The 13648-nt window shown below is 64.0% G+C and overlaps 2 protein-coding genes across 2 annotated transcripts; both read right to left on the bottom strand.

The window, feature by feature from the left end:
* Positions 1 to 176: 176 nt before the first annotated feature.
* On the bottom strand, positions 177 to 2153 carry TAF10 (TATA-box binding protein associated factor 10). The gene is made up of 5 exons (XM_086630627.1): positions 1955 to 2153; positions 1509 to 1666; positions 1359 to 1423; positions 1098 to 1212; positions 177 to 416 (listed from the first exon to the last, which is right to left on the bottom strand). The coding sequence occupies exons 1-5, from the start codon at positions 2151 to 2153 to the stop codon at positions 327 to 329; spliced, it is 627 nt and encodes a 208-aa protein (XP_086486753.1). The 3' UTR covers positions 177 to 326.
* A 227-nt stretch (positions 2154 to 2380) lies between these two features.
* TPP1 (tripeptidyl peptidase 1) lies at positions 2381 to 8707 on the bottom strand. The gene is made up of 13 exons (XM_086630635.1): positions 8697 to 8707; positions 8394 to 8483; positions 8185 to 8324; positions 7953 to 8103; positions 7231 to 7352; positions 6231 to 6430; positions 5779 to 5977; positions 4307 to 4495; positions 4006 to 4078; positions 3585 to 3705; positions 3202 to 3360; positions 2991 to 3128; positions 2381 to 2521 (listed from the first exon to the last, which is right to left on the bottom strand). Exons 1-13 carry the CDS (start codon positions 8705 to 8707, stop codon positions 2381 to 2383), a joined length of 1734 nt encoding a protein of 577 aa, XP_086486761.1.
* Positions 8708 to 13648: the final 4941 nt, after the last annotated feature.

The raw sequence follows: 13648 nt of genomic DNA, 5'->3' as shown, positions 1-13648 counted from the left end.
CCTATTCCCACTCTGTCCACGTACCTTCAGCTTCTTGCGGCAGGGCTGAGTCCTGGGGATGGCAGAAGGTGCAACCACAATCCCCCAGGTGCGAGCCCTATAGCCAGCCCCTCTGCACTGGCCTTTCAAAGGCACAGCGCCAGCTTTCGTTGGTGTAGCAAGAACAGAAGCCCCTGGCAGGTCGGCTCGTGTGCTGTTTTACTTGTAGGCAGGGCATGAGCGCATGAGCAGGAGACAAGATGCCTTCCCACAAAAAAAAAACTACCCAGCTGTTTAATGGCACAGAAGCGACCCTAAAAAAGTTCCCAGTGACAATCCCTCAGTCTTTATGTGAAGTAATGTGGCTTTTTCACATTGATGCCATATTCTGCAAGTGCTGGTGCTAGGTCTTCCATGGTCAGCGTGTACTTCTTATCCTGAAGGAACAAGGAGTAGCATCAGTCACAGCGAGGACAATCTGAGACGCCAGGCATTCCTCAAAACCTTGTGGATTTAGGATTTTTCCCCTACAAGCTGTGGAGAGCTGTACGTGCACAATCCCCAGCAGCAGCTGCAGACCAGCATTTGGGGTATTAACTGGCTCTTAAGTACCGTACGTTTCGTTTGCTCTGAGCCCTCAGCTGCTCAACGGGCAGGAACACACTGAGCGTTACTCAACACTGTAAAGACAAATCATGTCGCCCTCCTGAGGCCCCCGAACCACAAACAGATGATGACTGGGAGAATTCCCAGAAACTACTGCTACATGCTTGCTGCCCGTTTACATTCTTCACCAAGCATCAGTTTTGGTCACTGTCAGAGGGACATGAGGCTAGATGGCCCTCCGTCTGATGAGGTGCAGCGACTCACGCATTCCTGTGAAGCCATCAAAGCATATTCCACAAATTCCACTGCCCACCTCGTTTTCCCACCAGTGTCCCTCTTCCACCAGCAGGACTCTACCTTACTGCTAGGAGTGTCGACCCTTCAGGAACACAACAGGTTTAGGACTTACTACAACCCACATCGCCGCATGCAGTGGCGGCGAGTTCGGCTCGACGCAGCCCCAGGAGAGGATGTGTCCCCTCATCCGAGCAGCCGCTCTGTCCTTCTCTCACCTTGCTCTTGTTGCGGGAGCTGCCTGAGGCCGTTCCCTTCATCTTGCAGTGCTGCAGCGCATCGTTGGCAATGTCAGAAATAAACTTCTGTGCGGCCAGAGAGATCAATCGGATGCTACCCAGCAGAGAGAGAGAGAGGGTGATTCCAGACAGACCGCGCAGAGCACCACTGGGGTCAAGGAATTTCGGCGGGGGTCCCCAGCTATCAGACCCTGTGCGGGGTCTGTGAGGCCGCACTCTGCCACACCTGCTGCCACTTACATGCGTGGATCAGAGGCCTCGAATCCCGCTCTGTTGAGGTAATAGCCTGTGACAGCGTCCGGGATCTGCACGAGAGAAAACCTGAGGCGCTCTGCGTCCCCGTGGCAGCCCGTCCCCCGCGCCAGCCTGCCCCCGGCACGCCCCGCGTACCGTCGGCGTGTAATCCTCCAGCTGCATGAGGAAGTCCACCAGCGGCGTCGTGGAGACCACCGGCTTCACGTCCCCGTTGGCCGCGCTGGGTGGCACGTACACCCCATTGGACATAGCCCCCTCCGGGGGAGCCGCGGCCACTGCTGCCGAGACGGGCACTGCGGGCACAGGGCGCTCAGCGGGCCGCTGCCCCCGGCCCGGCCCCCCACCTGCCGAGACCCCGTCCGCGGCGGACGGACGGGCTCAGGGCCGCGCACCACGCAGGAACCCCCCGCGCAGCGCACGGGTCGTGCCCGCCGGGCCCACCCCCTCCCGCGCCCCCGCCGCCACCGGGCAGCCCAGGCGCCCGCGGCCTCGCTCCGCCACCCCCGGCCACGGCGCTGCCCGGGCTCCGAGCGCCCCGTACCCCGGCCCTTCCGGCCCGCCCCCCCCCGCCCCGCGCTCACCGGGCCCCCTCCCGCCGGCCGCGCCGCCCTCGGCTCCCCGCGCCGCGCCGCCCACCGCGCCCGGCGGCGCCCCGGGAACGCCGCTGCCGCCGGCGGCCGGGCTGGGCTTGTTGTCGGCGGCCGGGGCGGGCGCGGGGGCAGGCGGCGCGGGGGCGGCCGGGGCCGCGGGAGCCGCGTCTGCCTCGGCGCTGCCGCTCATGGCCCGCCGCCGCGCGACAACCGAGCGCCGCCTCCCCCGCGCCTGCGCACGCGCGCAGCCCCATTGGCCCCGCCGCTCCCCGCCCCGCCCCGCGCGCACCCGCGCGCCCCCCGGCGGCGCCGCGCGGCACAGACGGAGACGGGAGGGGCGGGACCCCGCGGCTTTATTGGCCCCGGCGCGGCGCGGGCCCGCGGCGGCCCCGCCCCTCGGCGGGCGGGCCCGGGCCGTCAGGCCGGCAGCAGCGCCTGCAGCAGGCGGGGGAAGTTGGGGGTGCCCCAGCCGGTGACCGGGTCCCAGGCGGGGCCGGCGCAGAAGCCCTGTCCCTGCACGGTGCCGTCCAGGCAGGAGAGGTGGCAGCCCTGCGTCACCTGCGGGGACGAGCCTCAGCGCGGGCGGGCGCGCCCCCGGCCCCCGGGGAACGGGCTCCCCCGGCCCGCGCCCCCGGGGAACGGGCTCCGCCTGTCCGCACCCCCGGGGAAGACTCGGGGACCTCCCTCCCAACGCCCCGCGGGGGAACAGGAACCCCCCGCAGCCCGCTGCGGGACAGGAACCCTCGGGACACCCCCCGGGCACGGGCAGCCTCTCCCCTGGCAGCAACAGACCGACCGCAGACAACACACCCCTGCGCAGCACAGAGACCCCCCCAGCCACCGCCAGCAGACCCTGCCCCGGGCACCCCACAGGAAGGCCATGGATCCGCCCAGGACACCCCTCCCGCAGGAAGGCACCATCACCCCCACACCTGCCCTGGGCGCAGGAGACCCGGGCTTCCCCACCAGCACCCACCCGTGCCAGCCCAGCCACCCCACGGCAGCCCCGGCCCCCTGCCCAGCTCACGTCGTAGAGCGCAGCGTCGTGCCCCTGCTCCCGCAGCCGGTAGAGCGCGGGGTTGAGGAAGCCCAGGGGCGCCAGGCCCCGCTGCAGGCGCCGGTCGTTGATGAGTGCCACCATGCCCCCCACCACGGGCGTGGACGCCTGCGGGAGACACAACTGCCTCAGCACCCAGCGGCTCAGCTGCCACGGACCAGCACAGGGCTGTCCTCCTCACCGACGTCCCCGACACCCAGGGCAGCGGGATGCGGTTCGTCACCACCCAGTAGTTGTCAGAGAGGGCGGCCAGGTCCGGGTAGGCACGGCCGCTGCTGTTGTAGTAGGAACTGGGAGGCAGCTTCGAGGTGCGGCGCAAGAAGCGCCCGACTGCAGCAGCCTGGAGGAGCACAAGATAAGGAGCAGGGCGCCTGGCAGCGGGACCCTGCCCTCGCTCACCTCCACCCCTCCTTCCCCCGGCCCGCAGCCCAGCCCCAGGGCCACCTGTGCCCACCACAGCTGCCTGTGCCCACCACGGCCCACCGTCACCCCTGCCCAGCGCCATGCAGCCCCCCCCGGCCCCAGCTGCAGCCCCTGGGTCCGGCGGAGCGGGCGCCGCCTCACCTGGTAACCGGGCATGGGGAAGACGTTGCTGAAGCCCCCCCCACTAATGTAGTCTGTCACTTCTGTGGTCACCAGGAAGGGGTTCTTGAAGGACGTTCCGCCCACGGTGGTGACGTAGGGACTGAGGGGACAGGTGGGCACTGCCGGTGAGCACCCGACTGCCCAGGGCCACAGCAGCACCCCACAGCCCTGCCGCTCCCCAGGCGCTGCGCAGGTCCCCCCGGCTTGGAGGTCTGTGAGCGTCCCCGGGAGCACTGGTGGGGCTGACCCTCAGGAGTGCCCCAGTGGGGCCCAAAAGCAGTGCCAGGCAGCAGCCGGCTGCGGGCTGGGGCTCCAAGCGCCCGCAGCAGCTTTCAGCTGGCCCCGCTCTGCACAGAGCCCCGCGTCTCCGCAGCACCCGGCTTCACCTCGCCACACCCACCTCGAGGCTGGAAAGCTGGGCCGGAAAGTGTGGTTCCCGCCAGGCACCCTTCTGCACCCAGCGCCATCGTCACCTGCCGGCAGATGGACCAGGTAATCCGGCAATGTCCGAGCCGTCCCCGTCCACCAAACGCTCCCAGGAGCGACCCGGGGGAGGGCTCTCTCCACCTCCCAGCCTGGATTCCCAGGCAGGGGATCCCGACTGCCCAGGCACAGCGTCCCTGTTCGGTGTTCAGCATGGGGGTTGCCCACCGCGCTGGGACCCCCGGACTCACCCGTGCCGTGCCAGCGACAGCACCCACCTGAGGCAAACAGGATGGTCAAGCCCCGGGCAGCCGCCTTCATGAACTCCACATTCACACGCTCCATGTAGGCTCGGGACAGGCTGTCCTCGTCATCCCCGTAGCTCACGGAGTGCACCCACGGCAGCGACGACATGTTGCTGAGCAGCAGCAGCCAGGCCAGGAAGGGCTCCTGGCTCTCGTGCCGCCCTGCAGAGACAGAGGGGAAGGGGGGCAGGTCCACCTCCTCCTAGGACACCAGGCTCGAGGGAAAGTGGGGGATGGCAGAGGCGGGGACCACGTCCACCAGCACCACTAGCACCAGGAGTGGGATGGGGGTCCTGCCAGCTCCTGCTCTGCCTACAGAGAGCAGATCCACAGCACAGCTGGTTCACAGCTCTCCCGTGAGCTCGTGCTGGCAGCACGGCTGATCTCGGGGATCGTCACGGTGGACAGCACCAGGCTCCAGCTCTGCCAGCAGCTCCAGTGAAAGGGTCGCCCTGAACCCCAGAGCAGGTGATCTACACTCACCCACTCCTCTGAGCATGTTGCAGGGCTGTAGCCACCCCTGGCATCCAGGCAGCCCTTCTGAGACTCAGCCAAGCCTTGGCCCCTCTACCTGTAACAGCGGGTCCCAGAGCAGTCTGACATCCCACCTCCACCTTCCAAGGTCCCTTCCTGCCCACCCCCCTCTCTCCATGAGGTGGGGAGAGCAGAGCCCCAGCCACCCCTTCTCACTCTCGGTTGCTCCCGTAACTGCCCATCTCTGCACCCTTCCCACATCACTAATTGCACGGAGGAGGTGGAAGCTAATGCACAGCTGTGCCCACCTTCATCAGGAAGACAGAGCTGGCAGTCCTAAGGGCGCTCCGTCGCCTGTTCAGCCAGTTTCTGATCTGGGACAGATGACACCGTCCTACAGCACTGCAGCTGTTTGTACAGGCTGTTTTGCAACCTGTTTTCTCAAATCGCCTCACTCCCCTTTATTCACTCTACTGGTAGATTCATAGGTGAGAGATCAGCTTCAACCCCAAAGAAGCAGGAAAAAAAGAAAAAGACACAGTTGCTGCGCTCTCTCCGCGGAAAGGCAGCAGAATGGGGTGACTGCTTTACTCTGTGTAGTCCGGGCGCTGAAGTTCCCGTTACAGGATACTCTGGATGCTGAAAGTTCACAGGTTCAAAGGAACTACACAAATCAATGGAAGATGATTTCCCTACAAGCCATTAGAAACCAGCATCAGCCTCAACTTCAGAAGCCCACAAAGTACGTGGCCACAGCAGCTGGGAAAGCACTCTGGGATGTACCACAGCCAGCATGCCACTCCTGTATGCCCCTCCTGGCATACCCCTTTGACAGGCACCAGACAGACTTGGCACAGACGTTTTTATGCAGAGAGCAAGCGTCGCCCTTAACAGCTGGCAGGTGTGTTGGTGCTACAGCGAGTGGGATGCATGGAAGCAGTCACAGGGCAGCTCTGGAGGGGGATCAGTACCTGCATTGCTGAAGACCCACGTGGAGATGTTGGCACCCGTGCTCATGATGTATTCCACGTCCAGACTGGCCTCCAGCCCAGCCTTGCCCTTGCCCTGGTGCCCAACCACTTGGTCAACCTGAGAGCGGTGGCCAAAGCTGCTGCCAAAGAGCTGCATAAACTCAGCCAGGTCGGCCTGGTGGAAATACTGTTCCAAGAACTGGGGGGACAAGGAGCGGACAAGTTTTTTCTCATTTTCTCTTGAAAAAACAAGGTAAGTTTTTTCTCCTGACTTAGAAAGTTGGCCCAGTGCAGGTCTGTGAAACGCTAGCCCACTGAGCACTCCCACCAGCCACTGAGGAATCCCCACAGCTGTCCTGGGACCACCAGAGCAGCAAAGTGTTGGAGAAGCACCAATGTGTGGAATTCCCACAGCCTACAGGCCTCTGACCTGGACTGGCTCCACCAGTTACCTGGGCGCAGGCCTGGCTGTTGTTTGGCAGAAGCCCGATGTCGTCTCCTGTCATGTTGTATCGCTTACGAATGATGGACGGCGTCACGCCCAGGTGGAACGCCGCTCTCCCTCCATAGTGCTGCCTTGACTCCATTTCCTTCTTGGCCCAGGCTCTGCTGACCACCTTTCTCTCCGCGGGGAACCGGTGCAGACCACCCACTGGCACACAAGGAAGCAGAAAAAGCAGCAGCTGTTGGGGCCCAGAGCTCTGGCAGGACAGTATCATGGTCCCTCAGCTCCCCCTTCACCATCCTCACTCAGGCTTCATGTCCGAGAGGGCTGACCTGCAGCAGGGCTCAGGAGAGCCCATCCCCTGCAGCACTGGCGCTGAGCGCTGCGCAGGAGGTGAGGAAGTACTCCCTCGGCTTCCTCGCCAGCCCTCAGATCTTCCCAAGCTGCACGGCTCAGATTCCACACTGCCAGGCCACTACTGCAGCCTGGCACCCCTCTGCTCTCCTCATGGAATGGCCGTGGGAGCCCACACACAAGGGACTCACAGGAGGGAATTTTTCCACCTCAGAAGCAGCTGCACATCCAGAGAGACAGGCTGCACCTGAGCTCTCCACACTGAGCATCCAGGCCAGACCAGAGACCACCAGTAAGCAACACTATGGATGCTGCCTGTCCACATCGCAGGACGGTTTGGGTTGGAAGGGACCTTTAAAGGTCATTCAGTCCACCTCCCTCTGCCACAAACAGGGACACCTTCCACTAGATCGGGTTGCTCAGAGCCCTGTCAAACCTGGCCTTGAACGTCTCCAGGGATGGGGCATCTACATCCTATGCACAAAGTACCTCAGGGTGGCCTCGGGGCAGCCAGGACCATGGCTGGAGGGCCTGCCACCCTGTCCTCTGGGACACCAAGATGGCCAGTCTTGGCTGCTCAGTGCTGAACCTCCCACCTGCACCCCAGCTTCTGAGAGCTCGGGGCAGCCTCAGCTCACCCGTGTAGGACATACCAAAGTCAACATGCTCAGCCAGCTCCTCGGGGACGGCGTAGGGGAGCGGGGAGCGCACAACGCTGCGCTGGCCCTTCACGTAGCGGTGGAACTCAGCCCCTGGCAGGAGGTGCTCAGCCGTGCTGCAACACAGGGACAGCCGCCACGTGAGGATTCGCGCCACCGCGAGAGCCGCCAGCGCACTTGTCCAGCAGCGTGCCTGCCCTCTGCCCTGCCTCCCGCACCCTCTCCACCCTGCTTGGTGCTGGGATGAGCAAGGGACGATGAGTCACCAGCACAGTTAACCTCATAAAGCAAAGAGCACCTTCCACACCTGACCAATGCCCACCACCAAACTGAACCGGAGGTCTGGCGCTGCGGGGTGGGTCCTCTGCCAGTCTATTATCCCCAGTCCTCGAGTGGGGACCTGCAGCCCCACAGAAGGCAAGAGGAGACGTGGGGCTGGCCCAAGCACCTAATGGACAGGCACGCCTTGTTTCCAGCACTCCAGATCACTGGCTGTGGCTTTCCCAGCACCAAGACAGCACAGAGGCAGCCAGCTCTTGGCTGCGGAGCCCTCAGAGCCCACGCAGAGATGAGGCTCAGCCCTCCGTCACCCGGCCTGCACCGCAGAGCCTGGGGGAAGGGGAAGCCGCAGCAGGCAGGGTCAGGGTCTGGCTTCTCCTGTCTTTGCAGGAATGGCACAACCACCACAGTGGGACCCAGCCCCATCCAGGGCTCACCTCGCTGCCATGCGGCACTCCAGGAAATCAAGGGTGGCAACGCTCCTGCAGTCCTCGACACCATGGCCTTGCAGCCACTTCAGCACTGCCATGAGTGTGGCTGGAGATGTCTGGACGAGGTCCCGCACCTGTTCCAGGGACAGGTACTGGCCTGTGAGGCACAGAGAGGGTCAGGACGCCCTGCTTGCAGGGCCTGGCGGGGCCCGGCAGGGCTCAGGCGCGCAGGCGTTACCGTATCGCGGTGAGCCGGGGTCTGAGACGGCATCGACGAGCCGGGCGAGGGGCCCTGCGCCCCGCTGCCGGAGGGCGAAGGTCAGCTGCACCTCATGGCCCGGGCCCACGCGGCCGGCATGGCTCCAGCCGGGGGGCACGCTGCGGGCAGGCTGTGAGCGGCAGGCGGGCACCAGCGCCCTGTCCCGTCCCACCGACCTCAGCACCTACCGGAACGGCTGGTCCCGCTCCAGCGCCAGGCCCGCGACGCAGCTCCAGGCGGCTGCACACAGCGCCAGCACGGCGGGCACCCCCCGACACCTGCAACAGGCCGTCAGGGGACGGCGGCCACCGGCGCAGCCCCGGGGCCACCGGTCGCACCAGGGGAAACCCGGGAACTGCCCAGTGCCTGCCTGAACCCCCGAGTCCCGGTCACCGCGGGCCGGGAGCCCCGCCCGACCCCCCGCCCCGATGCCCCGTCGCCCCGGGCCGGGAGTCCCGCCCGACCCCCCCCGTCGCCCCGGTCCCCGTTACCCCCGCGCCATCCCGCCGCCTCCCGCCGCAGCGCCCCGGTCACGTGTGAGGGCGCATGAGTCCCGGTCACGTGAGGAGGCCGAAGCCGCGGTCACGTGGTGGGCGGGGCCTCCAGCGCCGGTCGCGGCCGCCGGGGTCCGGCGGGGCCGCAGGCGGTGGCGGGGAGCGCCGGAGCGGGCTGGGGCCGGGACCGTGGCCGTGGCCGAGGCCGAGAGCACCGGGATCGGTGCCAGCCCGACCGCCCGGCCACTCGCCAGCCGCGGTGCGCCCCGCCGCCAGGCCCGGGGCGGGTTCCGGTCACCCGCTCGATGGGGAGGGCCGCTTGCCGGAGGCCCGGAGGAGCTCGCCGGGCACGGAGCCCACCGCCTCCCGGCTCGGTCCCGTCCGTGCCCCGGCCCGATCTTCCCCGTCTCTCTCTCAGCCGCTTCCCAGAGCGCGGCGGAGCCGGCACCGCGGCAGCCCGGGGCAGCGGCCCGGACGGGAGATGCAGCCGCGGCTGCTGCCCTGGCCCGAGGGTCCGTGTGGGGTCCCGGGCTGGGGCGCGGGTCCACGTAGGGTGGTGGTCCCGTGCGCGTCCTGGGCTGAGGAGCCCGGGCTGGGGGCCGGCTGCGGAGAGGCAGGGGTCCTGCCCAGCACCCCCACAGGGCTGGGGGGTGTGCTGGGGGAAGCGGGCCCTGGCGAGGGAGGGGTGCTCGGGAGCAGCAGGGCCGGCACAGGGAGGGTGGGGCTGGAGGTCCCCTTTCCATCTGGCTGGCACCTCGGTGGAACTTTGCTCCAGGGAGTGGCTGCAGGGAAGCAACTGGCAGGTCTGAGCTCCCCTTGGGACTGCTCCTCTGTGCTTACCTGGCGCAGCAAGCTGTAGGAGCAGGCTGGAGCCCAGGGCGTGAGTGCCCAGGCTGCCCTCTGCAGAGGTTGGGCATCACCAGTGAGTCCAGCAGGGGCGAGGAGGCATGGAGCTGGCGGCAGAGCACAGCTGCGTACCCTGCGTGTCCAGGGCTGCTGGTGTTCACGCCGCAGCCAGCTGGGACTGCATGCAGGGCTATGGGAAGCTGTGGGCCCTGGGTGTCTTGGTCAGGAGCATGGAGGGACAGCAGTGTAGGGGAGGCTGAGGGGACTACGAGCACATGTTCTTGCTTGGTCGTGGGAGTGGGCTGCGAGGGGGTGATGGGCCATGCGGCAGGAGTTGTGTCCACCCCGCACCACCCAGTGCCTGGTGCAGCCGGCTGTGCCGCTGGCACTGTCACAGGCAGCCGCTTGGCTCCCACTGCTGCTGAGCTGCAGCTCCCAATTTCTGTGCTTGTTCATAGAATCATAGAATCATTAGGGCTGGAAGGGACCTTCAAAGGTCATCTAGTCCAACCCCCCTGCAAGGAACAGGGATATCTCCAACTAGATCAGGTTGCTCAGGGCCTCATCCAACCTGGCCTTGAATGTCTCCAGGGATGAAGCATCCACCACCTCTCTGGGCAACCTGTTCCAGTGTTCTACAACTCTCATGGTAAAAAATTTTTTCCTAATATCCAACCTGAATCTACCTCCCTCTATTTTAAAACCATTACCCCTTGTCCTATCACAACTGGCCCTCCTGAACAGCCTCTCCCCATCTTTCTTGTAGGCCCCCTTGAGGTACTGGAAGACCGCTATAAGGTCACCCCGGAGCCTCCTCTTCTCCAGGCTGAACAGCCCCAACTCTTTCAGCCTGTCCTCATAGGAAAGGTGCTCCAGCCCTCTTATCATCTTCATGGCCCTCCTCTGGACCCTCTCCAACTGGTCCATGTCCTTCTTATGTTGGGGACTCCAGAACTGGACGCAATACTCCAAGTGAGGTCTCACGAGGGCAGAGTAGAGGGGGAGAATCACCTCCCTCGACCTGCTGGCCACGCTCCTCTTGATGCAGCCCAGGACGCGGTTGGCCTTCTGGGCCGCAAGAGCACATTGCCGGCTCATATTGAGCTTCTCCGTCGTTCTCTTGGATACTTGTTCTGGCACTAGGAGCTCTCCTGATTAGGATCACAACGGTGGTATTACGATACTTGCAGATCTCAGGGTTGTGGAAGGTTCAAGCAATTTTTGCAAGGGAGCTCTGGAGGCGGTGCCTCAGACACCATGGAGCTTGTGCCCCTGCCCACGAGCGCAAGGGCAGTGCTGGAAGGGGTGTTTCGGAGGTGGCTGGTGAGGCAGAGGGTGCTGTGACCCTGTCTGCCCCAGGCTGGCTGGGCTCAGCTCGCCTGTCCTCTCCCAGCCCTGGTCACATGTGCAGACATGCTGCATTCTGTGGCTCCAGCAGTTCCCAGTTGCTTTCCTGCTTCTGTAGAGCAGAGTCCAAGCCAGGAAGAGACAGACAATGGGAAAACCACCTGCCTGGCCCAGGCTGCCATGTCTCCCACGCCAGAGCCCCACTGTGGCTGTCCAGAGCAGCAGCTGCCTGGGAGAGAGAGGCCCCGAGGATCTTGGATATAAGGAAGAAATTTTTCACTCAGAGGGTGGTGAGGCACTGGAACAGGTTTCCCAGAGAAGCTGTGGCTGCCCCATCCCTGGAAGTGTTCCAGGCCAGGTTGGATGAGACTTTGGGCAACCTGGTGTAGTGGAGGGTGTCCCTGCCCATGGCAGGGGGGTTGGAACTGGATGATCTTTGAGGTCCCTTCCAACTCAAACCATTCTGTGATTCTATGATCTCTCTTGCCTCTAGAAGCAGCATGAGGCACCACTAGAGAAGTGGGCTGATGCTCAGGTTGTTGCAGAGGAGGTGGAGGTGCTTTCCTAGGACAGGCCAGGAGGCTGCTGTAGCAGTCCTGCAGTCCTCCTTCCCGCTTTTAGCCCTGCTGTGTTGGCAGTGCTTTTCCTGCTGCCCCATGTGTGCAGCTCCACATGGTGGGGATGCCATGTGCCCAGACAGGTAGTGCCCACTGCAGACCTTTGGCCCTGCTCCCTTTGGGTGAAGGGAGGCAGCCAGGAGACACAGTGGGCCTTAACCAGCATCTTTCCTGCTCACAGAACATCACTCCCTGGCACTGGGACCTTGGCCTGCGTTCCTCAGGCTCGCCCAAGCCCCTGTCTGGCCTCCAAGGTGCTTCCCCTGCCACCTCGAGGCTAGTTCTTGTGCCTTCTAGGAACCCACCGCTCCATCCCCATTCCTTGTGGGACACCAGCACTCCTCTGTGGGTGCTGCCCGTAGCGTGCGTGTCTGTGCGAAGTCCTGGGGCACTTCTGGTCCCTGCAATTGGAAGCAGATGCGGAGTTTCCATGAATGTGGCACTGTGTGGTTTGCAGCAGCTGGAGCTGGTTCCTGCCCGAAGCGGTGCAGTTGCACCCTGGGGCTGGGGGGGGGCGGTGAGCAGGGGAGCTGGCGGGGGGGGGGACTGTGGCCAGGGAGCACAAGGGAAGGGGCTGGGCATGGTGGGTGCAGGGCAGCCGTTAGGGCTTGGGGACCAGGGGACACGGGGCCCAGTGCAACCGAGGCAGCTTAGAGGGAGCAGCTCAGCACCACCTCACTCACAGCCAAGCCCTGTCCCCCAGCCTCGGTGGTGGGAAGAGCTTTCTGCCGTGCAGCAGGAAGGTTCCTCAGCCGCACGGAGGTAGCTGCCTGTCAGGGCTGGGAGTCACCTGTCCTGCGTGCTGAAGGATGGGTCTGCCCATCTGGAGGTGGCCCAGGGTGTGATCCCTTCCCAGGACCCTGTGAGGAAACGAAGACTCGGGATGTGCAGGGAGGTGTGTGGGGCCCTGATGGCACCAGAACGAGCGGCTGCAGGGCAGAGCGTAGTCCCTGCACCCAGGCCACCTCTGGCTGTTCCCAGTCTGCTGCACTGCACTCTCAGTTGTGCAGCCCTTACTGCTTCCTCGTCCTGCACCTGGGCACACAGCTATTCCCGTGTCCCCACCCTCACCCAGTCCCACCACCATCCCATTCCCGGTCCCCTGCCCCAGCCCGTATGGCACTGGCCCAGCAGCTGCAGCTGCAGCCTGGAGGGACTCGCTGCTGCTCAGCCTTGACGCGCGCTGGCTGGGGGCCTGGGGTGCTGGGCAGTGTGCGCGGCTGGAGAGCTGCAGCCCACCCAGCTGTCCAGCTGGTTACAGCTTTGGGCAGGACTTTAAGTGGGATGAGATTTGCAGGAGATTATTTCCTGCGTCTGTCTGGCCAGTAAAGATTAGGCTGCCCTGACAGAGCTAATTACTCTAACAAGCATCTGCTGCTAGTCTGAGTAGCTGATCTGCAGCAGGCAGGGGACAAGAGAGCCTGAGGATCCAGTGAAGCTGCCAAGGTGTCCTGGTAGAGCTCTGCTCGCCCCGAGCATGCTTGTGTGCCATTCCTGCAGATGGAAGCAAGTGTGCCCCCTCCTCTGTACAGTCGGGACTACCCAAGGTCAGGCAATGCCAGGGGGAGAACAGTAACATCAAGGGCCTTTCTGCCGGCCAAAGACCAGCTCGGTCTCAGCCACAGAGAAGCGAGCGTGCCCGGCATGCGCCGGTGTTGCTGTTGCCACTGGTCAGGGAGATGGAGGGTGTTAGGTTGTGTGATAAAGTATCACAGAGAAACAGGGGCAGGCAGAGGAACCCCAATAATGCCGTCAGAGAAGGGGACGCCCTTCCCCAGCGCTGCCCAGGCTGTCGCTGGCTCATGATCAATCCCACTGTCTTGAGGGTGGCACCCATCAAAAGGAGGGAATGGGAGCTGCTCTCCCAGTCATGCCTCAGGCCGGAGGGGCACTGCCTGACTATGGGACACGTTATGGGAAGCAAACGGCAGAGCATTTTAGGACTAAGATATTACGCGATGTTCAGCAGGGGAACAAAAAGGTGAGGAAAGGGAAGGATCAAGATGGTTTGGGGAGGAACAAAAAATGGGAAAACAGGGAAAAAGGGATAGAAGTGGCTGGTCACATGTAGATGGTCAGTACATTTTTCTGGCCATGTCCTGCATCTGATGACTGCACAGCCTGTCCTGTCTTCTTCTT

The sequence above is a fragment of the Tauraco erythrolophus genome, unplaced genomic scaffold (genome assembly GCF_009769465.1).
Source record: "Tauraco erythrolophus isolate bTauEry1 unplaced genomic scaffold, bTauEry1.pri scaffold_45_arrow_ctg1, whole genome shotgun sequence".
In the NCBI taxonomy this organism is placed as follows: domain Eukaryota; kingdom Metazoa; phylum Chordata; class Aves; order Musophagiformes; family Musophagidae; genus Tauraco; species Tauraco erythrolophus.
This window is presented reverse-complemented; position numbering and strand designations above follow the sequence as displayed.